This window comes from Hyperolius riggenbachi, chromosome 4 (assembly GCF_040937935.1).
Source record: "Hyperolius riggenbachi isolate aHypRig1 chromosome 4, aHypRig1.pri, whole genome shotgun sequence".
NCBI lineage: Eukaryota > Metazoa > Chordata > Amphibia > Anura > Hyperoliidae > Hyperolius > Hyperolius riggenbachi.
Window position 1 is genome coordinate 306,849,656 of NC_090649.1, and position 25,442 is coordinate 306,875,097.

Genomic DNA, 25,442 nt, shown 5'->3' on the forward strand with positions numbered 1-25,442 from the left:
GATTTTTGCAACAACTCCACACCCCTGATTTGAACTATAAGACACGGTGACCTTTTCTGCCCTCTTTTGGAGGGGAAAAAAGTCATCTTATAGTCCAAAAAAAAAATATATGGTAATCCTTTTCTGTGTTAACACTTAGTAAAGGTAGCCTCCAAACATCAACTTAGAAGAATCTCTCAAACTGTTTCATAGAGTTTATTTAAAGTGAACCTGTTGAGAGGGGAATATGGAGGCTGCCATATTTATTTCCTTTTTAACATTACCAGTTGCCTGGCATCCTGCTGATCTTTATGGCATCAGTAGTGGTAAAGCGGGAGTGTCACCATAAAAATCAAATTTGAACAGCAACTGTCCTGAGTGTATTAAGTGATAAAGATGCTAATCCTGCATTCAAAACTTTTTCTGCCGTTATGGTTTGGAGTTATTACATACTTTAGGAGCACTGGCCCTAGTGCCAAACAGTTGAATGCCAGGAGTTCTTTTTATCTATAATATATTCCTCCTCTTCCATTTATTTCCCTGCCTAGCTGATCACTTGTGTTTACAAGCAAGGCTGAGGTGACTCAGTGATTGGATGTGTAAATAAAAGACTCTGGGAGGAGGGCAGCTAATGAATACACAATGAGCAAGAGAAGGGAGGGGGGAAACAAAAGCCAGGGAGGATATGATGTCAGCATTAGCTTGGCAAGGTGGCCACTGCCTAGAAAAGGATTTTCTGCTTTTCCTTTATAAAATTCACAGGAATCATTATGTGGATAGCACAATACGTGTTATGTAAGTAGAAGTAGTATTTATCTACATCTATATGTGTTTTTTATTTCTAGGTTAGCATGGGTGTCGCTTGTTCTTTAAGGTGGCCATACACATATCGATTTTCTTATTCAATTCCGTGCAGATTTTGTTCATCTGCTGGGAATTTATTACCCAAAATGTCAGCTCGATAGATTTTTGATCCATTTTAAACAAAAAAATCAATTGACAGAATCTATCAGACAGGATGGAAAATGTAAAACAACTGGGGGCGGGGCAAGAGCATTGGCAGATAAGAGGGCCTTTAGCTTTGCACTGCGTCAAACAGTGCAACTCTGCAGTTCGATTGATTTTCAATACATTCCCTGCTGTAATCTATTGGAAATTGATGTACAGTGTATGGAAGGAATAGATTCCTTTTGAAAACAAAAACAAAACCACCTCAGATTTACTCATAACTGGATGGATACAGTGGCTGGATAGTGTAATTGTTAAAGGCTCTGCCTCTGACTTGGCTCTGCCTGTTCAGTACGCCAGCACCTATTCAGTAGGAGACTGCTACTGCCTTGTGGCTGCAGCTCTGGCGCTTTGAATCCGCAAGGAGAAAAGCGCGTTATAAATGTTCTGTGTCTGACTCCTCTACAACTATTACAACCAATCACCATTATTTTCCATAGGTAATAGGCGAAGGCGCCCTCCACTGCCACACAGTTGTCTCACCTCTCTGCTAGTATAGTGGCAGATCTGTTGTTAGCAACTTAATCGCTGTTTGATGCATCAGGGCTAGTATGTTTTTTCTATAGAAGATGCATGATGGGAGCACAGGTGTGACCTATGGCAGTAGACACACACAGTTGATGGCTGCACACCTTTGAACAACACAAAGCTTATGCTGGGCATACACGGCTGGTTTGTGCGCCGGAATCGAGCCGCTGGCTCGACCCCGGCTCGTCAGCGCAGGCGCCCGGATCGATTCCCGCTCATCCCCGCGGGCACTTCCTTATCTGCACTTCGTTTCTTCCATTGTCCGCCCGCAGGGAATAAAGCACGGTATCGATCCGGCGGGGTGATCGGACACGTCAGATATTATCAATCTAGCCATCAGCGGCTCGATTGATAAAAAAACAGCCGTGTATGCCCAGCATAATGCTGGGCATACACTGCTCGTTTGTGCGCCGGAATTGAGCCGCTGGCTCGATCCCGGCGCGTCCCCGCAGGCACCCGGATCGATTCCCGCTCGTCCCCGTGGGCACTGCCTTATCTGCGCTTCGTTTCTTCCATAGTCCGCCCGCAGGGATAGAGCGCGGTATTGATTCGGCGCGGTGATCGGACACGTTGGATATTATCAATCGAGCCATCAGCGGCTCGATTGACAAAAAACGAGCCGTGTATGCTCAGCATAACAGTGGCAATGCTTCAATCCTTTTAGATCACATTTCTTATCAAATCTGATCAAATGTGCTGCAAGGTAGTGATGCAAGTAAACAATCACTACTAATCAGAAATCAACCCTTTAACTCATCTTCCATTTATTTAAAGAGGAACTGTAACCTCCTATTGTACTCAGCACCAGTGTGTACAGCATGCCCACTTTATAGGGGAAAAACAAGTATCTCCTAGTAAAATAATATAAATTTACTTAGTTTCTGTAGCTTTAACCAGTAAGCCACGCCCACCACACTAGCTGCCTCCGCGGATGTATAATAATTAGCCTACTCTCAGTGCCTACTGGGTAGTGACGTTTAGAAACGTCACAAGCTCTCTCCTGGTGTTTGGAGAAAAAAAAAAAAGTCTCCTTCAGCAAGAGACAGGCAGCAGAGTGAGCCGGCCACGCCCCCAAATCTCGTCCAGTGCCAGCAGCTTTCAGGAGAGTGAGCAGCGTGTATCTAGCAGCCTGCTCACTCATCCACTGTCCTCCTCACTGTTTCTCTCCCACAGGCATGACAGGCAACAGGTAATCTCCAGCATCTGATAAAATGTATACAGTGTGAAAACGCTGCCTGTCTGATGCATCTGGGGGAGGGGGAGAGAGGTCTGACTTCTTAGCCTGAACTTTTTTTACTTTGAGTTTAGAAACAAAGCAGAGAGCAGTGCAGACTCAGTGACAGGCTGCCAGCATGCTTTACACTGCTGTGTCTCCTGTGCTTTGCTTAGAAAGTAGTAAAAGTGCAGAGCTAGAAGTCAGACCTCTCCAGCTGTCCCTTATTTATGCCTTAAAGGAGTCCTCAAGGGAATTGAAGGAAAATAAGTGCTACTTACTCGGGGCTTCGTCCAGCCACAAGCTCCCAGCATGTCCCTTGGTGCAGCTCTGCGGTGAGCCGTTCGCTTGTGAAGCTTTCCGGTCCCCGGCGATGACGTCAGGCCGACCAGGAGGTACTGCACCTGCGTGACGGGTGCTGTCAATCACCGCCACGTGGACCGGAGCATACTGCAGAGGCGCACAAATACTACGCCTGCGCAGTACGCTCCGGTCCACGTGGCAGTGATAGCGACGCTCACGCAGGTGCAGTACAGGCTGACCTTCTGGTCAGCCTTCGTCCTGGTCAGCCTGGACGAAGCCCCGGGTAAGTGGCACTTATTTTCCTCATATCCCTTGATGACTCCTTTAAAGAGAACCTGAACTGAAAATAAAAAGTAAAAATAACCATACACAGATCATACTTACCTCCTGTATACTCCTCAATCTCTTTCTCCTCTCCTGCGTCCCATTTGTCCACTGTGATCAATTAAATTCTCCATCCTCCATTTTAAAAACGGCCATTACCCCTTAACAGCTTCCTGGTCAGCACACTGTTAAACTGTAATGTCACACCACTTGAGCCATAGGGAAACATGGACATTACCTTGCACATTCAGTTGTAACTGACAACTGCTGATATATAACTGACAGCAACTGGTATATTTCAGTTCTGACAAAATATTGTCAGAACTGGAAGGCATCATTGTAAGAAGAAAATGGTGAGCTTCTGAGAGGAACTGACGGTGAGGTTAGTATGTAATCATTTGCAGCTACGTCATGTGTTTATTTTGACACAGGATTAGACTGTAAGCTCCTCTAAGGACAGTCAGTGACATGACTATGTACTCTGTAAAGTTCAGCAGAAGATGTTCGTGCTATATAACTACATAATAATATGGTAGATCATTACATTATGACTATGGTAGGATTAGACTGTGAGCTCCTCTGAGGACAGTCAGAGACATGACTATGTACCCTGTAATGTGCTGCAGAAGGTGTCAGTGCTATATAAACACATAATAATAATATGGTAGGACATTAGACTATGACTATGGTAGGATTAGATTGTGAGCTCCTCTGAGGACAGTCAGTGGCATGACTATGTACTCTGTAAAGTGCTGCAGAAGATGTCAGTGCTATATAAATACATACAAATAATATGGAAGGACATTAGACTATGACTATGGTAGGATTAGAGTGTGAGCTCCTCTGAGGACAGTCAGTGACATGACTATGTACTCTGTAATGTGCTGCAGGAGATGTCAGTGCTATATAATGCATAATAATAATATGGTAGGACATTAGACTATGACTATGGTAGGATTAGATTGTGAGCTCCTCTGAGGACAGTCAGAGACATGACTATGTACTCTGTAATGTGCTGCAGAAGATGTCAGTGCCATATAAATACATAATAATAATAATAATATGGTAGGACATTAGACTGTGACTATGGTAGGATTAGACTGTGAGCTCCTCTGAGGACAGTCAGTGACATGACTATGTACCCTGTAATGTGCTGCAGAAGATGGCAGTGCTATATAAACACATAATAATAATATGGTAGGACATTACACTATGACTATGGTAGGATTAGATTGTGAGCTCCTCTGAGGACAGTCAGCGACATGAATATGTACTCTGTACAGTGCTGCAGATGATGTCAGATGAGTGTGCTCTTCAGGGCCCATTCACACTGGGGCGATTCGTAGGCGGTTTCTGCAGATTAAAGTGCTTGTGTAATCCCAATCGCTCAAAAATCATGAAAATGTAGTCAAAAATATGCGTTTCCTGCAAAAAAAAAAAAATCACAGCCGCAAAACGCTAGCGCTAATTGCCAGCATTTTGTGATCCCCAGTGTGAATGGGCCCAATCTGTCCTACTCTGATGGCTGGCTCTGCAGACTGCTCCAGCATCACTACAGTACAAAGCTCTTGGGGATTTGGGGTGAAAAGGCTGGAGGCAGGGTGCTGTACTCAAGACCCTGCAGAATACTGAATAGGGACTGTCTACAAATCTTTGTATTTCTTATCAGTGGACGAGCAGATGCAGTCATTAGCACAATTGTGCAGGGGGGAGAAAGCTTATAATCAAATCAGATTAAAATCACGCCGCCAAGTGCATGCCTGATTGACAACGCAACCAATTTCAGGCTGATATTTGGGCACATGAGTCAATCGGAAATGCTGCAAATTGGCTATCGTGGTTGGTCGGGTGCATGGCGGTAAAAGGCAAGCGATATCGGGGTGAGTGACGAAACTCCTGGCGCTATGTGTGTATGTGTATTTACACATTACCTGTCCTGTGTCGCAGTGACCGCCCTCTTCTGAATCCGCTGCTACACTTCCCATACTTGCTGCTGGCGCATATCACGCTGGCGCGCGTGTGCGACGTTACGCTGGCCGGCATTTATAGGGAGGAGCGGTGGAAGACAGATACAGGACAGGTAATGTATAAATACACATACATGTACATACATTTATACACAGAGGAAAAGCGGCGGGCTCTGCCGATTTCCAGGAGATTTCATGCTGAAATTGATAGGAAATCGGACTGTGGTGTACGGGCAGCTGACAGATCTCTCTCTAATCAGATTCGATTAGAGAGAGATTTGTCTCTTGGTCGAATCTGCCCATCATTGCCTGATATATGGCTAGCTTTAGTTTTCAGTCTCTCAAGACATGGAAAAGAAACTTTTTTTTCCTGGACTGCCAGAAAATTTACAATGCCTTTGTAGACAGCTCTGTGCTTCAGGGTCCTTTTCCACTGCAAAACGCAACTGCAAATGCATTTGCGTTTTCCCAATTTTGATGTTCGTTTTGTGCGTTTTTTATGCGTTTGCAGTCTCCGTTTTTCTGATTGGCAAATGGCAAGTGTTGTCTTGAAAATAGATACTGGTGGTTAAATCAATACATAACGCAAAACACATTTCTATGCGTTTTTCATGCGTTCCTATACTTTACATTGAAACACAAAACGCATCATAATCGCACAGACATGGGTTTGCGTTTTTAAAAACCGGAATGCAGCAGTGGAAAAGGCCACCCAAGATTCTTATTTTAAACAAGCTGCACTTCAGAATCAGCAAACGCATGCGTTTTGCATTTCTGGCAAAAACGCAGCTAGTGGCCCTTATGCTGTAATGCCAGTGGTTTGAAACGCCTCAGCTATATTACAATACACTAATCAGCATCTCCAGCTCATTCCCTGTTTGCTTCTGTTTACACATGTGCATATTATACTTCCTGGGCTTCTGCAAATTATGTCAGTTAGGAAAAAAAAAAGGTTGGGAAAGGAGGGTGTAACAACCTTCACTGTGGGCGTGTTTTCAACTGCTGGGATGAAGAAAAAAAACTTGCTACTCCTGCCAGTAGTAAACAGGGATCCTCCCAGGCTGCCCATGGCATTTTTACAGCACCTTGCTGACAGGGTTACGGGATTTATTAGTCAATCCTTCTTATCTATATACTTAAATCACTGTCTTATACTGCTTTTTAAGGAATATTTATTCCTCCTTACAGTTCCTCTTTAATAGTGTATGGCCATTACTTTAAAGGGGAACTGAAGAGAGAGGTATATGGAGGCTGTCTTGTTTATTTCCTTTTAGACAATACCAGTTGCCTGGCAGCCCTGCTGATCCTCTGCCTCTAATACTATTAGCCATAGCCCCTGAACAAGCATGCAGCAGATCAGGTGTTTCAGTGGTTCAGACTTATAAGTCTGATCTGACAAGACTAGCTGCATGCTTGTTTCTGGTTTTAATCAGATACTACTGCAGAGAAATAGACCAGCAGGGCTGCCAGGCAACTGGTATTGATTAAAAGGAAATAAACAGGACAGCCTCCATATACCTCTCTCTTCAGTTCCCCTTTAACAAACTGTACATGCTACTTGGTATTCCCAAGCAATGTGGGTATACTTTCTCTGTACAGATTAGCCCTAACTGATGGTGTGTAAACATCCTTATGATGATTAAAGCCCTGTAATGCACTTGTAGCATCAAAAAAGTGGTTTAGTAGTCGTAATCCTTATTTGCACATTAGTATTTCGAAAGACTATCTTTTGGGAGGATTCCCTCCATAAGATCCTAAACATATGGTTATTGTAATAGATTTTCACATACAGCACTCACTTTTTTTTTTTTTATTTCTGTGAAAGAAAGCAACGTCTTGTACAGATATTACCATTGCTGACCTGTGCTGGACTTTTTCTTTGTTTTCTTGCCTTTAGGTTTAGGAAGATGTTCAGGTTTCTCGGAAATATCTGGAGAGGACTGAGGCAGAGGCTGGTCAAATATTTCTGCTGGTGAATTCTGCAGCTCAGACAGAGACATAACACTAGACAAAACAAAATGAAACAGCATGACCAACTTATTTATTTCAGTATTTATATAGTGCCAACATATTACGCAGCGCTGCACAGAGTATATAGTCTTGTCACTAAGGGCCTATACACACTGCTGCGCTTGCGCTGCCTTAAAAAAAAAAAAAAAAAAAAAAAATCGCATGCAATTTCTAAATCGCAAAGCCTTCATGAAAATAGAAAAATCGCATCGCACCAGTATGTACAGGTCTTCACAATTTACATGATTTTTCAAACTACCTTGCGATTAAAAAAAACACGTGATTTTAAAAGTGCAGTGCAAGCGCAGCAGTGTGTACAGGCCCTTACTGTCCCTCAGAGGGGCTCGCAATTTCCTTTGTCTATGCAGGTATCGTGTAGTACATGTATCATAGTCTAGGGCTAATTTAAGGGGAAGCCAATTCACTTATCCGTATTTTTTGGGGGGAGGTGGGAGAAAACCCATGCAGATACAGGGAGAACATACAAACTCCTTGCAGATGTTGACCTGGCTGGGTTTCTAACTGTGAACATAATGAAATTAACTACCATAAGTAAGCATAAGGTCACATGGGCCTGTATTTCTCAGCTTTATTTAAGGAGTAACATAAATGACATGTAGTAGAAAGTAATGGTGTTGAGTTATTTTGATGTGAGAGACAATTTACACTGTTCTATAACCAGTACGCTGACTACTTTACATTTTATCAAAGTGTCTTCTCTTCAGTGTTGTCCCATGAAAAGATACAATATTTAAAAAATTAGAAAGGTGTACTCACTTTTGTGAGATACTGTATATTGCTATAGTGATGTTTTACCTAAGCTATGATGTCATGCAGCTTTTTCCTCCCAGAGCACTATGGGAGATTATATAGTGTTTCTGTAGGTATAAAGCTGTGTACAACCCAAATTGAAAGTGTCAGGTTCACAGATAATAAATTATAAAAAATAATTTCAAAACAACTGCGCTCTTATGGATAAGACTCAAGCAGTCTGACCGGTAGGTGAAACAATATTGTTCTGGTCCTTAGTATCTTTATGCAATCCAGATAATCTATTGGCATGCAAAGGCCTGTACCCGAAGAGAAAAGAAAAAAAACCTCACATGGTGTGTAACTTCACTAAACACACCCTTATATGAAACCACACACATGCAGAAGATGTTGCCACCAACAGGAAGGTAGAAAGTAGCAGCACCTCCTCTAGGTCCCTGCTCACCCTCAGGATTCTTTGCTCATGGACATAATTAACATCGGTGTATATATATATATATACTAATACCTTGTATCTTGTTCCGCTTCCACCAACATTTTTTTCTTCTGTCTCTTTTTCTTCTTGGTCTCAGTTGGACTGCTTAATAAAGTACGTTCACTATCATCGCTATTGAAGTGTTCTGAAAGGTGCGCCTGGAGTTTCTGCTTTATCTTTTGTTTGATTTCATCAGTCTCCTCCGGTGAGACGTGAAGTCTGTAAGCATCAATCAATTGATCTTCATCGTCAAAGTCCGTTGGATAGCTTTCCTCTCTCAAGACCGTCCTATCCTTCTTCTTGACACGTTTTACGTAATCCTGTTCAGCACCTGGAGAGAGGGTGGTGTTCAGTTTCTGCAATAACTCTGCACTCTCGGGCTGGGAGTCAGTTGGGTTAATGCTGTCACCCAACTCTAATTTCTTCTTCTTTTTCTTCCTTTCAGCATTTGCCTGCTTGTGCTCTTTGGTGATTGGACTACTGTCTTTTTCAGTAACTGGTATCAGCTCTCTCAGTGTATTACTTCTAAAGATTCCTTCCTCTATGTTGTCTGTATGGCTTGTTACTACTTCACTTGCAGTATCTCCATGAGACTGGTTGTTAAATGTCTGTAGCTGACAAAAATACACACATTTTACTATATGGCAGATGATACACGTTTCATGTAAGGCCCTGTTCACATTAGCAAACGCAGATGGCCGTGCGTTCGGATTGCAACGCATACGAACGCACGCCATCCGCGTTAGTATGCGTTGCATAACTGATCCCATTCACTGAAGTGAATGGGTCAGCCGTGCGTTTCTGGAAATGATGCGTGCAGAATTCGTTCCCAAACCGCACTGGTCCAGAACACATGCAGTGTGGACATTAGACAGTGCAGTCTATGCACTGTCTGATGTGGTGTGTGTCGGCCTCCTGCACGCGTTCCCGAAACACAGATGCAAACGCGTGCAGTGTGAACGGGACCTAACTCAGAAATCGTGCTAGCACAGGTGAGGAAAGGCTGCCTACTAAAGAAAAGGAAGCACTGCCTAATAAAGCATGGTACAACAACCAGTAAAAAAAAGGCAAGCTACACAGAGCATGAATTACTTATTTGCAACTCAATAGGTTATAAACAATCAACAAAAACCGATTAATTTCTTTGTACAAGAGTTTGAATTAATATGCTTATGACTTAAAGGGACTCCGAGCAGTGCAGAAACTATGGAAAGATGCATATCATTTTAAAGCTCTCTTTCTCCTCTTTCCAATGATATATAAACCGCCACCCTACGCCTTTTAGTTTTCGCTATTTTCGCGATTGAAATTGCCGCGGCCGCGATTTTGATCGTGAAAATAGAGAAAACTAAAAGGCGTAGGGCAACGATTTGGGTGTCGTCAGAAAGAGGAGAAAGAGAGCTTTAAAATGATATCCATCAAGCCATAGTTATATTGTATTACACAGGACGACACTTTCCCCAGTGTCAGCAGCTCCATTCTGCTGAATGCAGCTGCTGACTTTGACAAAAAGTCGGCCTGTGTAATACAATATAACTATAGAAAGATGGATATCATTTTAAAGCTCTCTTTCTCCTCTTTCTGACGACACCCAAATCGTTGCCCTACGCCTTTTAGTTTTCTCTATTTTCGCGATCGAAATCGCGGCCGCGGCAATTTCAATCGCGAAAATAGCAAAAACTAAAAGGCGTAGGTCGGCGGTTTATATATCATTGGAAAGAGGAGAAAGAGAGCTTTAAAATGATGTGCATCTTTCCATAGTTTCTGCACTGCTCGGAGTCCCTTTAACACTACGGGCGGTTTTACTAAAGTATGTCCAAAGAAGGTATCAGAAGAGATTGTGCAAACTTGAACTGGATTGCTATCAAACAGAATTGTATATACATACACACACACACACACACACACACACACACACACACACACACACACACACACACACACGTTGGCAGTCAGTGGGGACCATGAGGGTTTCTGGCTGCACTTGTAGAAGCAGTAGAGTACTGTACCATGTTAGCCATCAGTAAAAGCAGGAAGTTTTGAATCAGGATGATACCATTCATTGGCTAACGTAGAGATGAACAAACAGTAAGCTTTCAGCTAATAATAAGCCTTTATCAGACTTAGTTCCTGCATTTGCTGACAAAATGCACAAAACACAGTTTATATATACTGACATACAGAGGAGAAACATGCTGCTGGCTGCACTTGGGGACCAGGAGGTGTGAATGGTTGCACTGCATAAAGTATTGCAGACATTGCCCCTCCTGGTCCCCAATAGCAGCCAGCAACCCCTTATGGTCCCCAAGTGCAGCACTAGGGACGTAATTACAAATCATGAGCCCCCAAAAAAACTTGATGGGGCCCCTCAACGTTCGCACCCTTTCCCTTGATTACCCCTGTAACCCTCACAGGCCCATCTTGCAAGGGTCATAAAACAAGTGTGGACATCGCAAACCTCACAACCATAACAAGTGTATCTACAAAAACACCTGATATGGTGGATGGACCACTTTATCGGAGGGAGTAAAGTAGTACCTGGGGCCCCTTACAGCTCTGGGCCCCTGGTACTTGGTGCCCTTAGTAATTGGTGCAGTAATTTCCACCTCCCTCCTCACCTTCAGTAACCAACTGCACCAGTGTTGCTTCCACTCCCTTAGTAATCAACTGTGGTCTGTATACACTAATGAAATGACTGCCCAAAAAAATCAAGCAGTAAGGTTCTCAAGTAGCACTGTTCAAATCAATGCACCAGATAAGGGATTTGAGGTAACGATTGGTGCAGTGATTTATCGGTAAAACAGTGCAACTGGAGAATCCAGAACAAAAAATATAGTTGTAAAAAACAACAATGATCGTGCCAGCATGTGCAAGGTAATTTATCCATATAAATGCAACAATACATATTTCTATAATTTTGGTTTTACTTATTAGACATGTATCTGAGTTGGCCTCAATGTCCCATTGCTAAGAGCAGAAATAAAAAAACTTAAGTAAATCAAAGAAAAACGCCAAACTGTGAAGAGTCCCCACCACAGGAGAGAAGATAAAGTTACAACAACAGAAAACTGATCAACGAGAGAGAATCACCTACAAGTGCCCAGATGAGCCCCTGTACCAGAAGGTACCAGAAGGAGCTGAATGACTGAATACAGCAATGTTGAGCAAGAAAAAAATGGGTATTCTTGTTCTTTTTTTATCATTAGTATGTAAATCCCCTTATCGCCCACATATTGCCAGAGACTACTAGTTGACTGGTTAGATATGATGGTATTGCTCAAATACAGAGCACCATTTCTTTCAAAAACGCATTGAATTAGCAACATATTTGTTTCAGGGGTGTGATTCAGACACTACTGCAGCCAAAGAGATCAGGAAGAATACAAGGCAATTAGTATTGTTCAACGATCCAACTTCCGTGTCACGCCGATGGGCATGAACGTGGCGGCAGCCCCCAGGACCGCCTAGCGCCAATTGGCGTCAAGGGGTTTTGCAGATCGTGCACTCTTCAATTACAGAGCTCTGCTCCACTATCAGTCTCCCAGCGGGGACGGCGACGTCTATTTACACTGTACAGCGCTGCGATCTACGGCAGCGCTGTACTGGGGACAGCTGTGTCACTCGGCTGTCCCCCTGGGACACACAGGAACAATCGTCTCTCATAGACTGATGCCTATGACAGCCGATCGCGCTGATTGGCTAGCTGGGGGAGGGAGGAAGGAATAAAAGAAAATAAATAATAATAATGGGTATATTTATTAAAAAATAAATAAATAAATATACAAAAAAAAAAAAAAAATGAAGATCCCAGCAGGGAACAGAGCCCACCAACAAAATCTCTGATGGTGGGCAGAAAAGGGGGGAGGGGAAATCACTTGTGTGCTGAGTTGTATGGCCCTGCAGCAAGGCCTTAAAGCTGCAGTGGCCTAAATTGAAAAAAAAAATAGCCTGGTCCCTTAGGGGGGGGAGGGGGGGCGGGGGGGCAAGGCGAAGCCTACGGGCCTCGAGAGGTTCAAAGGAAATATGTATGGCAGCCACCCTCCATCTCAGTTCAGGTGTACTTTACAATACTCTTAAATATAAAGTTTACAAAAACAGTTTGAAATATGCAGGTACCATGAATGTTAACTGATAATACATAGCGGACAACACTGCAGTTGGGTTGATAATAGGAGTAAAGTGACTATAACTGACTGACTCCTATTGTAATACCAAAACGGAAAGTACAGCCATTTTGATTTTTTTTCACCAACTTTGGCAGGAAAACAAAATGGATAAAAACAGATATATGTCCAGAAGCTTTTTCAAAATTGGAATTGTCCCCAAGCGATGATGGGTCCTTCCTTACAAGCTCAACAAATGGCTGTCTATTTGGTGATCTTACCCATCTTTGGAATTACTCCATTAGTTTACAATTTTCTCAGTATATTAACTTAGTGCACAAGACTAGCTCCAGGTGTTTAATTTCTATGAGGTCTGAAAAGACCCATTCAACAATTAATTATACTCTACACAATGGCCCTTATTCAATTAACTTGTCCTCCTAAGTTTTCTTCAAGATGATAATTTTTCATCTTCTTTCAACACTTTGCATTTAAAAAAGCACCACATTTTAGGTGAAAAGTACTATCAAAGTTATTTTGTGTATTTCCTTTCTTGTTAGTGGTTTACTGCCAATTTATGAAAATATCACCAAGAAGAAAACTCAGGAGAAAATGTTACCGTAATTGCATATGTGTCAGTAGGTCAGAATACAGTAAAAAGATGAGAATGGTAATTGTGTGCGCTGTATGCTGGGTAAAGGACAGAGCTGGAACAGGTAAGTGAGGCCTGCGAAGCTTGCGGCGGGACACTTACTGTTACATGCTCTTCAGGCTGCTTCTTCTTTTTAGATTTCTTCTTCACTTCTGGTAGACCAGCGTAGCTCTGGAAGACCTCATCAAAACGTGCCCTCATTCTGGCTTTAACCTCACTCTCCACTACAACCAAAACAAACACAGCACATTACAAGATGAATGACAACCACAATGCTATGTCCTTTTAATAAGCTTATTTAATTACATCAATAAGTAAAAACTCTGATCTGAAAACTTAGAACGAAACTCCTCCTGACTTGTTTTGAAGAGCATGGTTGGTGTGACCATGTTTTTATTGCCGTCTCGTTCCCCTCTGTAAAGATTTCCCCTTGCTTCCTCTAAATGTAACATGCAGACTTAAAGCAAATATGCATCTGTTCTAAAGGCCCACCAAGAGCAATATAAACCTAGCAGAAATGCTTTACCAACAGCAAACCCCACCCAAAAAAATTACGGTACTCATTTTTGGTGTTAATATTGCAGATATGTTGGATTGGGAGGTTTCATAAACTGAGGCGTCCGGGTTCGAGTCGGACGATTTTTGTACCCACTCCATAGCCCTGCAAGGGCTGTGGAGTCAGAGCAATTTTGGCAACTTAGAAGTCGGATGATGTTTTTACTGACTTCACAGCCCTGGGTGTATTAACATGCATAGGTATTACAGGTGTTAAAACAGGGTTACACGTCTAGGTATGGGTTAAACTTTGCTGAAGATAAAAAAACAAAACAAACAAACAAAAAAAACATTTTACTTACAGGCTAGGTTCACAGTTGTCAAATGCATAACGCATGCGTTATAATGTCTGTAAACTGCAATGGGAACTGGATATAGACTTTAATACAAAGCCTGCAAACAGCGAGTTAAAATATCGTGATCAGTTGCAACGCAGTGCTGTGAACAGGCCCAGAGAATTATATGGGCAGTGAGTTGACATGCAGAATTATTCTGCAATGCAACTGACCACTGTGAATAGGGCCTAACTTTCTTTAGCTTGTATAACTCTTTATTTTGCCTAACTTTTTTCAATGCTGCTATTTGCAATGGCAGGAATAACTCACTTTTAAACCAGTTTGTACACATGTGCAGTCAGTGGATTTTTAATTGTGGCCGTGGATTCTATGTCCAGGAACACAGAAAGGGATTATCCTGGTCGTAGAATCTACATCCAGAATTTCAGAAATGTTAAGTCGTTAAGACACACATAAATGTGAAAAAACTCTCACTTGTAGGCATTTTCACTACCAGATCCAATCTAGGAATCACATCATCTTATCGTCCCACCACCTGTTAAAAGAAAGAAACAGATATTTAGCACCATTTCTGAAGAACAGATTAATAAAACAGCCTTAAGGTGGCCATACACATTTCAACGGAATTGATCGTTTTTATCTGTTAAATCATTTATTTTGAACAAAACAATTTTTTTTTATTTTTCAGAAGTCTGAGGAATTTTTATTGGACAAAATGAGTCACATGGATATGTGATGTCCACCAGTCGGCGGTGCTTCTCCCCCGTGTCCCTGCATCCTTCCTCCCAGCATTGGCCACGCTAAAGTTTGGTCCGGCTGTGATAATCTCCCTGACGCCCCCCAGAGATTACACCGACACACCAGCTATGCCTACCTAGGAGTGAGGAGGACAAGCTGGTCTGTTGGCGAATGAGTACTGGCACTAGCCGCGGACACGTAAGTTTTAAACGGAGAACCTCCTGCTCACAATGCTATATCTGTTTTCAATTGCTGGTGAGATTTGACACAAATCTGTCAGTGAGGGCTCAAACCCCAGTAGCAGCATTTTCTAAGCGCTAGTGATTTGAAAAAGCTCTTGCTAATGCCATGGGGGATTTTTATAAAATCAAATCTCTCAAGTGGGATCACACCAAGAGCAATATATTGGCATAAGCTTTTCAAATCACAACTGCTTAGTAATGCACTGCTAGTGGGTTCCAGGCCTAATGGTTGTGCAGTGGTTTAACATTCGAGGCGTGTTAATCATAACACACAGGATTGAGCTTGGTTAAGATGCATATTAAGTCCTAGGTGGATAGCTGTACAGTGGCATCTGCACTAATTGGGCCTGAAGTCTGTTCATCTATATGGAACGTTTCTGTGAAAGGGAATGCACTCCATTCAGAAATCGTTATACAATTTGATCTCTATGGTCAGCCCACAATTGGTTTTATGGATGGGAATTTTAATGATGGGCTTTTCTGTGATTCATTAGGTATTATCATGTCAGTGAATTTAAGTTGCTCTATGCTCCCTTACCTTTTTTCTTGTTACAAAAACAATGTTTTCTCATTGTCCCGGGAGCTTTGTGAGATGCTGGAGTGCTGGAAGAGGTATTCAATCTCATGGATGGGCAGAATTGCAGCTGTCAAAATGACTTTCCTCCCCAAACTCCTCTATGTGTTTCGGTTACTCCCGGTACCCGTCCCCTCTACATTTATCGAAACCCTGCAAAAAAAAGTTAACAACTTTATCTGGGGTCCCAAGAAGCCCCGCTTTAAAAGAAAATACCTACTTCTGCAACGCCCTAATGGAGGCTTAGGTGTTCCCAACTTAAAACTATATTATAAGGCTGCCCAGCTGGCCTCACTGACCAGTTGGCATGCCAATACAGGGAAGCCCTCTTGGGTGAGCATAGAGGAGCATATTATTCACCCTATCAAAATACAAAATCTCCTCTGGATCTCTCCCTCCGAACGCAATAAAATCTCTAACCCCATACTCCAAAACTCACTTGTAATATGGGACAGTTGCAAATATTCAGGGAAGCTAATATCCCCACACCGACCTCTGGTTTCCTTCCTAGGCAACCCATCCTTTCCAGCTGGATTATCATCCCCTGCTAGCTATCACTGGTGGTCTAGAGCTAAACTAACGAGAGTTTGGGACCTCACCACGGATCAAGGAATAAAATCACTGGATTATTTAAAAGAGAAACATAACTTACCCCAAGGGGAAATTTTCAGATACCGACAGATAACTCACTTCATGAAATCTAATTTGCCCGATAACTCCTCTCCTTCATGTAGAACAGCATACGAAGCAATATGTGCAACAAACCCCTTTTCCCCTGGAGTACTCTCCATGATATATAAAGACTTGACACGAACACTAGCAGAACGGAAACCAGAATATATAATAAAATGGGAACAAGAACTGGGAGTGAGTATAGCAAACGAAGACCTACAGGATATTTGGAACAATATCCCCCGGATATCTGTGAATGCTGATCTAATTGAAGTTAATTATAAGCTGCTATTCAGGTGGTATCTAGTCCCACAAAGGTTGGCAAAAATCAAACCAAACTCAACGCCAAACTGCTTCAGGGGTTGTGAAACGGCAGGTACCCACACCCACACGTGGTGGAAATGTAAAAAAGCAAACAGACTGTGGATAAGGGTTTGTACGTGGGCCTCATCACTGCTTAACACCCCCATCCCTAAAAATCCTATTCATACACTTTTGGGCCTTCCGTATCCGAGCCTGACCTCTACTCAGAATGCTCTAGTTAACTTTATCTTCACAGCCACAAAATTAGTAATTGCAGCCTCCTGGAACACCACAACCCTATCCTTTAATCAAGTTAAACAGAGACTTTGTCGCATCCTATTTTTTGAGAAGCTTAAAGCTAAAATAATGGATACGATGAAAAAAATTTAACAAGATATGGGCTCCCCTTACCAATTATATTCTTGGGCCTGAACCAATTGTATAATCAGGAAGTTACTGATTATACCCATCTGGGCTAACAAGTTAAATCAGAAACTTTTACTTCAATTGTGAGGAAAATTGGTGGGCCCCCGCTCTCGTGGTCTCGATCTTCTTCTTTTCTACCCCTTTCTAACCCCCTATTTCCCTCTCTCTCTCTTCTCCCTTTCTCAATTACCTTAATATAGGTACTGGAAATCTAACTCGATATAACGCTAACCCCTGCTAATCCTTTATCTCAAGAATCCACTAAGATGCTAGAGCAATCCCTTAAAGGTCGGTAATGTCGATCCTGTCTCACTGGAGATAGGACCTCAAAAGCCTACAGGCGTAAATAGGGGAGGGTAGCCCCGTTTTATTTTTTTGGAAAAACTGATCACATACAGTGGTTTGCAAAAGTATTCGGCCCCCTTGAAGTTTTCCACATTTTGTCACATTACTGCCACAAACATGAATCAATTTTATTGGAATTCCACGTGAAAGACCAATACAAAGTGGTGTACACGTGAGAAGTGGAATTAAATTCATACGATTCCAAACATTTTTCACAAATAAATAACTGCAAAGTGGGGTGTGCGTAATTATTCAGCCCCGAGTCAATATTTTGTAGAACCACCTTTTGCTGCAATTACAGCTGCCAGTCTTTTAGGGTATGTCTCTACCAGCTTTGCACATCTAGAGACTGAAATCCTTGCCCATTTTTCTTTGCAAAACAGCTCCAGCTCAGTCAGATTAGATGGACAGCGTTTGTGAACAGCAGTTTTCAGATCTTGCCACAGATTCTTGATTGGATTTAGATCTGGACTTTGACTGGGCCATTCTAACACATGGATAGGTTTTGTTTTAAACCATTCCATTGTTGCCCTGGCTTTATGTTTAGGGTCGTTGTCCTGCTGGAAGGTGAACCTCCGCCCAAGTCTCAAGTCTTTTGCAGACTCCAAGAGGTCTTGCAAACCACTGTATATCAGATCAGAAAATCTGATTTGTTGATTTGGTAGAGATTTTCGGTCTCCTTAGTCCCCTCTACTTCCCTAGTAGTTCTGGGTCACCCTAAACTGCTTGGGTATTCTGTCATATGTACAAAACATATATGCAGACCCTACATCTGAATGCTTAACAACCCAGGAACTGATAGTTTATCGTCACTTTAACGTAACATACCTGGTGCATATCCCAGTCACTGGTCACTTCTTGCACTATGGACTGAGTCTGCCTCAATCAATAGTGGTAGTGTGACAAATGGTAGTTTGAACGAGTTACCTGTGAAAACCGCGTACAGCACAGACGTGCAATCTTTACAGCAGAAAAGATGCAGAACAGACACCATGAACAGTTGAGGATGTGCCTAATAATAGGCTTTAAATGAAACTCAACTAACTTATTGCCAAAGACAAGTTTTATAAGTAAGCAAATACATTGTTATTTTGAAATAAAATGAAACATTGTTGCTTAATGCGTACACACAATGCAGTGTTCACTCCCCCCTTGTGTACATAACACTCAGTTACAGTGAGTGGTGCTGGAAAGTCTGGATCAAGCCGTCCTCCTTTGCAAAAAACAAAACAAAACTAATGCTAAAGTCATATATGGAACAATTATAAGATATACATTTATAACTGTTTCAAACCTTTGCTTTATTTCAAAGGATTTAGATACAGGTTGACTTCAATGGTACACTGGAGCAGCAAAACGTACAGTGACACATAGGGTCAGGAAATGCCATTATGCAGTCTTGCTACTTGGCTGCTGTAATCATCAAAGTCAGGTAGTATGCTACACTGTCAGGAGAATTACCTATCCCTGTAAAGGAAGGTGAAGAATCCAATACTGGTAATGAGAATCTACATGGCTACAGTTGTGCAACATAATATTTTTAGAGTTTAGAAGTGATATCACATTACTGTGTACAAGTAAGCTTGGTAAGGCCTAATGCACAAAGCAGCGGTAAAATTGCCATGTGCAAACAGTGCATGCCAATTTTACCATTATTAATGGCAGTGGCGCAGCATGCGTTACCTTATTAGCGCATGGCAGTTTTGTGGCTGCTTCATGCATCAGACCCTTTGAGTATCTTATACTTGCATGCACATATAGTAAGTAAATAAATATATGGGCCTGTTTCCACTACACGTGATTTGCAGATTTCTGCATCATGCATCATTTACCATACAATGAACACATTAGTGGAAACACACTGGCGAACGGAGGGGGCTATTCCGGGTGTCTGGAACACCCTCCCTGCACTGAGCTGTGTTTTCAGCCAGGGAAGCCTGCATAATATAAACAGCCTCATTCTCCCTCCCTTCTTACTTCTGGTGCCTCCCTCCAGCTAATAGAATGAGAGAGGCAGCCGAGCTTCCCCCACAAGAAGATGCAGCCTGCAGTGAGAGAATGTTGATTCTGGAGTCCCTGACTCTCCACAGCAGAGAAGTGTCAGACAGGATGCAATTAGAGGGCAGGCAAGCTGGTAAATATGCACAGCATGATGCAGAGCTTGCCTGAACTCAGGGTCTGTGGGCAAACATCTGTCTGGTCTCTCCCCATTGTTATGACTGCATGTGTGGTTAAGGTGTTAAACAAGTTGAAAAGTTTTTGACAGTCCCTAGACTCCAGGAGGGCTTCTTTCTGACTTGTGTGGGAGACTGGCAGGGACAGGAGTCATATTACAGGCAAGTAGCCTCTGTGTAATGTGGGACTGCAATACAGATAAGTTCTCTGCTCCATCTCAGGCTATTCTCAATTTCTCCACGCCTCTCTCTGGGCTAGTGCAACGCCAAAATGACAATAGCAATCGCTAGCAATTTGTGAGTGTGATTTTGTGAAGCGATTTTCAGAGCGATTTTTGAATGAATCGCTCAAAAACATGCTACATGCAGTATACGTGCGATTTTGAAAAAGTCACAACGCTGCTGTGAGAACACTGACATAGGGTAACATTAGCTAAGCGCTTTTCAAATCACTGTTGATTTGAAAAACGCTCAGAAGCACTCTTGGTGTGCACCAGCGTCCTTCATTCACCTTTGTTTCCCTCTTCCCGTAGTGCTGGCTGTGTCTTCTTGTCATACAGGAAAGCTAAATAAAAGTGCAATTCTGGTGAGGCAAAATATTATTATTTAGTATTTATATAGCGCTGCCATCTTCCGCAGATGCTTATATCCCTGCATCATATGGGTATCGCTTGCGCTATGTGACACTATGTGGCATATTCCACTAAATTGTCCAAACTAAGTCGATCTCCCGTTCCTCTCTCGGGAAGTTGTTCCAGCGCTGTACCCCGTTCAAATTTGCTGCTACCAGAAGCCCTCAGAATCACTCGTGTCCTTGAGTACTTCCAAAGATAGGCAGCTCCATAATACGCCAGCGCACTTTTGTGCATGGGCAGCATGGAGCCACCTGTATTCGGAAGCACTCGAGGACATAAGTGCTTCTGGACGTTTCAGGAATCCCCCCCTTAAAAATCCTGCGTTTGCCCCTGAAACAGGCCAATAGGCATTCAGTGGAGTCAGTTTTTTTGCATCCAGAATCTGCTTGTAGTAGAAACAGGCCCAGTTAGTACAACAGGAAGTCAGTAAACGATTCTCCAAAGATCTTTTATTGTTTAAAGTAAACGTCAACAGTTCCTGAGTTCTAGTTTTGTAGCCAACCAGTGTTTATAGGAATCTACAGGTGTCCACCACCACAGACAATAAGATGGCATCACAGACTGCTCATAAAATACAGAAATGTTTATTTCCTGAAAACAATACTAAAACAATAAAATAACATTGCGGGTCCTTGCAACCAGGACCCTGTTGCAGAAAATTGTGTTTTGTTAGAATGCATAACCAGTGCTCTAAGTGCTGTAAGTGGATAACAGATAAACTTGCCCACTCTTCAACCTGACCATGTTTCCCCCTTCGGGTGTCCTTAGTGTTGAATATGATTTTCAATCGTGCAGTGCGCCATTGCATATACCCCTGCACCCCACCCACCTCTCGTGTGCCGTACCGCACATACAATGTGTTACTATGGGACATTCACACAGATTTTTCCTGCATTCGTTCACATTTTCATTTTAGCTGCAGTGAAAAGCTACCTGCAGTCTGCTTTTTGACAGCGAGCATTTTAAAAACAATAGTATTTTAACGCTGTGTGTTAAACTCACTCAACTGCAATTCAAATTTGCAAACAAACAAAAAAAAAAAGAATGCAGCACAAACACGGGAACAGTGGAACTCAAATTCATCAAGCGTGTGTCCAGATGACACGGGTAGCATAGGACTATGGTTAGGGGATAAGATTGTAAGCCCCTCTTAGGACAGTCAGTAAGTAACAAGACTACATACTATGTAAAGTGCTGCAGAAAATGTCAGTGCGATATACAGGTAGTCCTCGGTTAATGAGATAGGGACTGTTGGCTCGTTCTTAACCTGAATCTGTCCTCAAGTCGATCAGCCCCCTTTGCCCCCGTTTTTCATGCAGAGTAAGCGCAGCGGAAGATAGAGAGGGGACATCTCACCTGATCCTCTGCGGTAGAAGGTCCCATCGTGCGGCCCGGAAGCTGCGCGGCCCATCCTCTCGCTCCGTCCACTGTCCTCCCAGCAGCTTTTCAGGCGTCACATGATGCAATCAGGAAAAGCCCCCTAGCGGCGGCGATTCCTGATGTGCCATTATGCGACGCATATGAAGCGGCCGGGAGGATAGCTGACGGAGCGAGAGGACAGGCCGCGCAGCTTCCGGGCAGCACGATGGGACCTTCTACCTCCGAGGATCAGGTGAGATGTCCTCTATCTACCTTCCGCTGCGCTTACTCTGCATTAAAAACGGCGCAGAAGAGGTAGTCCCCGGCGGGTCGGCGGGCGTTCGTATCGGCGGGTGGTTCGTAAGTCGGGCGTTCGTAAACCGGGGACTACCTGTAAACAGAAATTAAATAAACTACATAGACTAAGATGGCTCATATATCCAGCAAGCAGATGAAATAAAAAAGCAGGCAAGGATATTTTTTGCTCATTGCTATAACACTTTAATTGAACTGAAATATACATTTCCGTAAACATTTGCCATACAGGGCACACAGACAAGCACTGCCTCTTTCTTCCTAATGCCTACATATCTAGGAGGACCAAAATAACAAGAGCCAAAGGTGACTGTCGCTGGCGTATTGAAAAATATTGTGACCCGAAATATTTTGCAGGACTCTGAACTCCAGTGAAAATAATGTAATTAAAAAAAAAAAAAGGGTTTACAATTTTTTTTTACATTTTTACAATAATTATGTATAAATTATTTAGTCAGTGTTTTCGCGTTGTAAAATCTTTCCTCACCCTGATTTACATTCTGACATTTACCACAGGGTGACATTTTTACTGCTGGCAGGTGATGTCAGTGGAAGTCTCCTTCTGCTGCTTGCTTTTTGGCAGTTGAAACCAGCTGTAAAACAGCTGTTATTTCCCACAACGCAATGAGGTTCACAGACAGGAAACTGTCAGGACCATGGTCCTGACACCCCACTGTGGGAGGGGTTTCACCACAATATCAGCCATACAGAGCCCTCTGATGATCCGTTTGTGAAAAAGAAAATATTTCTCATGGGAAAGGGAGTATCTGCTACTTATTGGGATGAAGTTCAATTCTTGGTCACGGTTTCTCTTTAACTGCACATGCATGCCTTCTTTAAAGAGACTCCGTAACAAAAATTGCATCCTGTTTTTTATCATCCTACAAGTTCCAAAAGTTATTCTAATTTGTTTTTTCTACAAAAAATTATTCTAATGTGTTCTGGCTAACTACAGCACTTTCTACTATCACCATCTCTGTAATAAATCATCTTATCTCTCTCTTGTCAGACTTGTCAGCCTGTGTCTGGAAGGCTGCCAAGTTCTTCAGTGTTGTGGTTCTGTGATGCATCTCCCCCCTCCAGGCCCCTCTCTGCACACTGCCTGTGTATTATTTAGATTAGGGCAGCTTCACTCTTCTCTCATCTTTTACAAGCTGGATAAATCCTCCTCTGAGCTGGCTGGGCTTTCACATACTGAGGAATTACATACAGGCAGAGCTGCCTGCACTCTGCAGGAAGAAACAGCCTGACACTTCAGTGGAAGATAGCTGCAGGGGGAAAGAAACACACAAATGATCTCTTGAGATTCAAAAGGAAGGGTGTATACAGCCTGCTTGTGTATGGTTGTATTTTCTATGTGTGGACATACTGTACATCAACCTACTTCCTGTTTTGGTGGCCATTTTGTTTGTTTATAAACAAACTTTTTAAAACGGTTTTTAACCACTTTTAATGCGGCGAGGAGCGGCGAAATTGTGTCAGAGGGTAATAGGAGATGTCCCCTAACGCACTGGTATGTTTACTTTTGTGCGATTTTAACAATACAGATTCTCTTTAACTTTTCCTGGCTGTCGTTACTTGCAACCGCCAGTGTTTACCTCTGGCGGGGGAGGGGAGGAAGTTATTAGTTGCCCACCGGGGGGGGTTCTTTGTTACCCAATAGAGGACGGTCCTGTGCAGGAGAGGACTGAGACCTTTTGGCCTGGGAGGAAACACAAACTAGAGGCCCGTTATCATGGCAGCCCCAGCCAAAATGACGTCACACACGCACCTCACGTCGTATATGCCAGTAGTCACATGGAGCTCCAATGCGGAAATACAAGGACACTCGAGGGACAGTGTGACAAGTATAGGCAACGGGGGGCACATAATACATTTTGAGGGACAACGGCGGGAGTTTCCGTTGTGTCTATCATTCGTGGTTATCGCACAAGACAGCCACATTGGCCCGAGATTTACCAACATCTCAGATCAATACATTCAACCAATTTCCACCCCAAATTTTTATCCGATTCGATAATATCAGAACAGTTGGAAGATCGGCTGTCAAATTAACAGATGTATGGCCACTTTAAATTCGCCAAGGCTCATTCCTACACACACACACACACACACGTCCTGCCTTCACCACCATCTCTACTAATCCCTCAAATATGTCCCTTCTAGTGTTGAACCAACATTTTCATAATTTAGTGTTTCCTTAATTACGAACGCGAATTTTGCCGCTACGACACAAATTCGTAATTGCCATACAAACCGTAATTCGGAATTCCAAAAGCAAATTTTTGGTTTCGTAATTTTGCGTTTCGTCGCAAATTCGTGTTTAACGTAAGCAGCCATGACAGGTGCTCTTTGTCAAGGTGCACTTAGCAGTCATGCATGCTGAGACACTTGGTTTTGGGCCTTGCAATATCTGATAATGCAAAGGTAACTGCAAGTGCTGTCGCTTTAAATGTATCAGCAGGCTCTGGACTGGAACACAATTTCGAGAACGGACGAATTTCCGAAATTCTGATTTGTTTGTGTTACGTAAACGAAGTTACGAAAAACGATTTTAATGTTTTACAAAATGCCTCACAACGAAAAATTGTGTGTAATTTCGTGAAATCACATGAAAATTACGCTCATCACTACCCTCTTCCATCTCTGATTTCCCCCTCCCCCTTTACCAAACCACCATCTCCCTCAGTTAGGTAACACATCTTTACGGACATCCCTCCTGGCACCATGATCCCAGCCTCGTCAATGCTAATTTCCGAAGTCTTTATATCCCTTCATCCATCACTGTTATCACTCCCCCCAACATCCATGCCTTGCTTACCTGCTTTTTATTGGTGGTCAGTGGCAGTGAATCACTGCCTGCCCACGACCCACTTCACTATAGTATGAAACCCTATTGGCCATATCCATACTCAGTACTGGCAGGTGGAAAAGCTGTTATGATCTGATCATAGTGAAATAATCTGTCAGTAACAATTGATGCATGTATGGCCAGCTTTAGATTATGGTTTCTAATAAGATTGGTGAGAGGAGAAAGAAGGAAAAGCAGGTGGTTTTGGTGCACGTCACTGAGCACTGGTTACCCAAACCAGGAGCCCCATAGCAGCAATAATATGCTGCGTGGGGCACGTAAGGGTAATTCAGAGCTTCGGTGATCGCTGAACCCCAAATTACACCTCCCGCCTAGTTGCAATGACTCGGAGAGTGAATAGCATTTAACGCTGTTGGGGAGTTTAGCGCCAGCCATCATTGGCTTTTCTGAGCATTTTTTTTGCCATCGGAGCTTTCTGAGAGCTTTTTAAAAACCGCTCCCATTGAGTTACATTAAAATCACAGTAAAATCGCAATCGTGGTAAAATCGTTTAGAAAAGCGCTTATAGTTGTTTGAGCCCTTATGCAGAGAAGGGGAGAAACAGTGAGGGCCCTTTTCCACCAGCGCAAACGGTTTGCTTTTTAACATAGGAATCGCGGTAGG

The 25,442-nt window shown here is 42.8% G+C and overlaps 1 protein-coding gene across 5 annotated transcripts in view; it reads right to left on the bottom strand.

Moving 5' to 3' along the window:
- The window catches only part of AHI1 (Abelson helper integration site 1), a 359,799-nt gene that overhangs the window by 331,829 nt on the left and 2,528 nt on the right, over positions 1-25,442 (bottom strand). For 4 of the 5 annotated variants that reach the window (XM_068231620.1, XM_068231622.1, XM_068231623.1 and 1 more), the window contains exons 2-5: positions 14,659-14,719; positions 13,436-13,557; positions 8,612-9,192; positions 7,184-7,326 (exon numbers count right to left, since the gene is read on the bottom strand). In XM_068231620.1, the coding sequence (XP_068087721.1) occupies positions 7,184-7,326; positions 8,612-9,192; positions 13,436-13,557; positions 14,659-14,668 (856 nt within the window). In that variant the 5' untranslated portion in view covers positions 14,669-14,719. Of the gene's footprint in view, positions 1-7,183; positions 7,327-8,611; positions 9,193-13,435; positions 13,558-14,658; positions 14,720-15,702; positions 15,892-25,442 lie in introns of all 5 variants that reach the window. The other variant, XM_068231621.1, reaches the window with a different exon arrangement.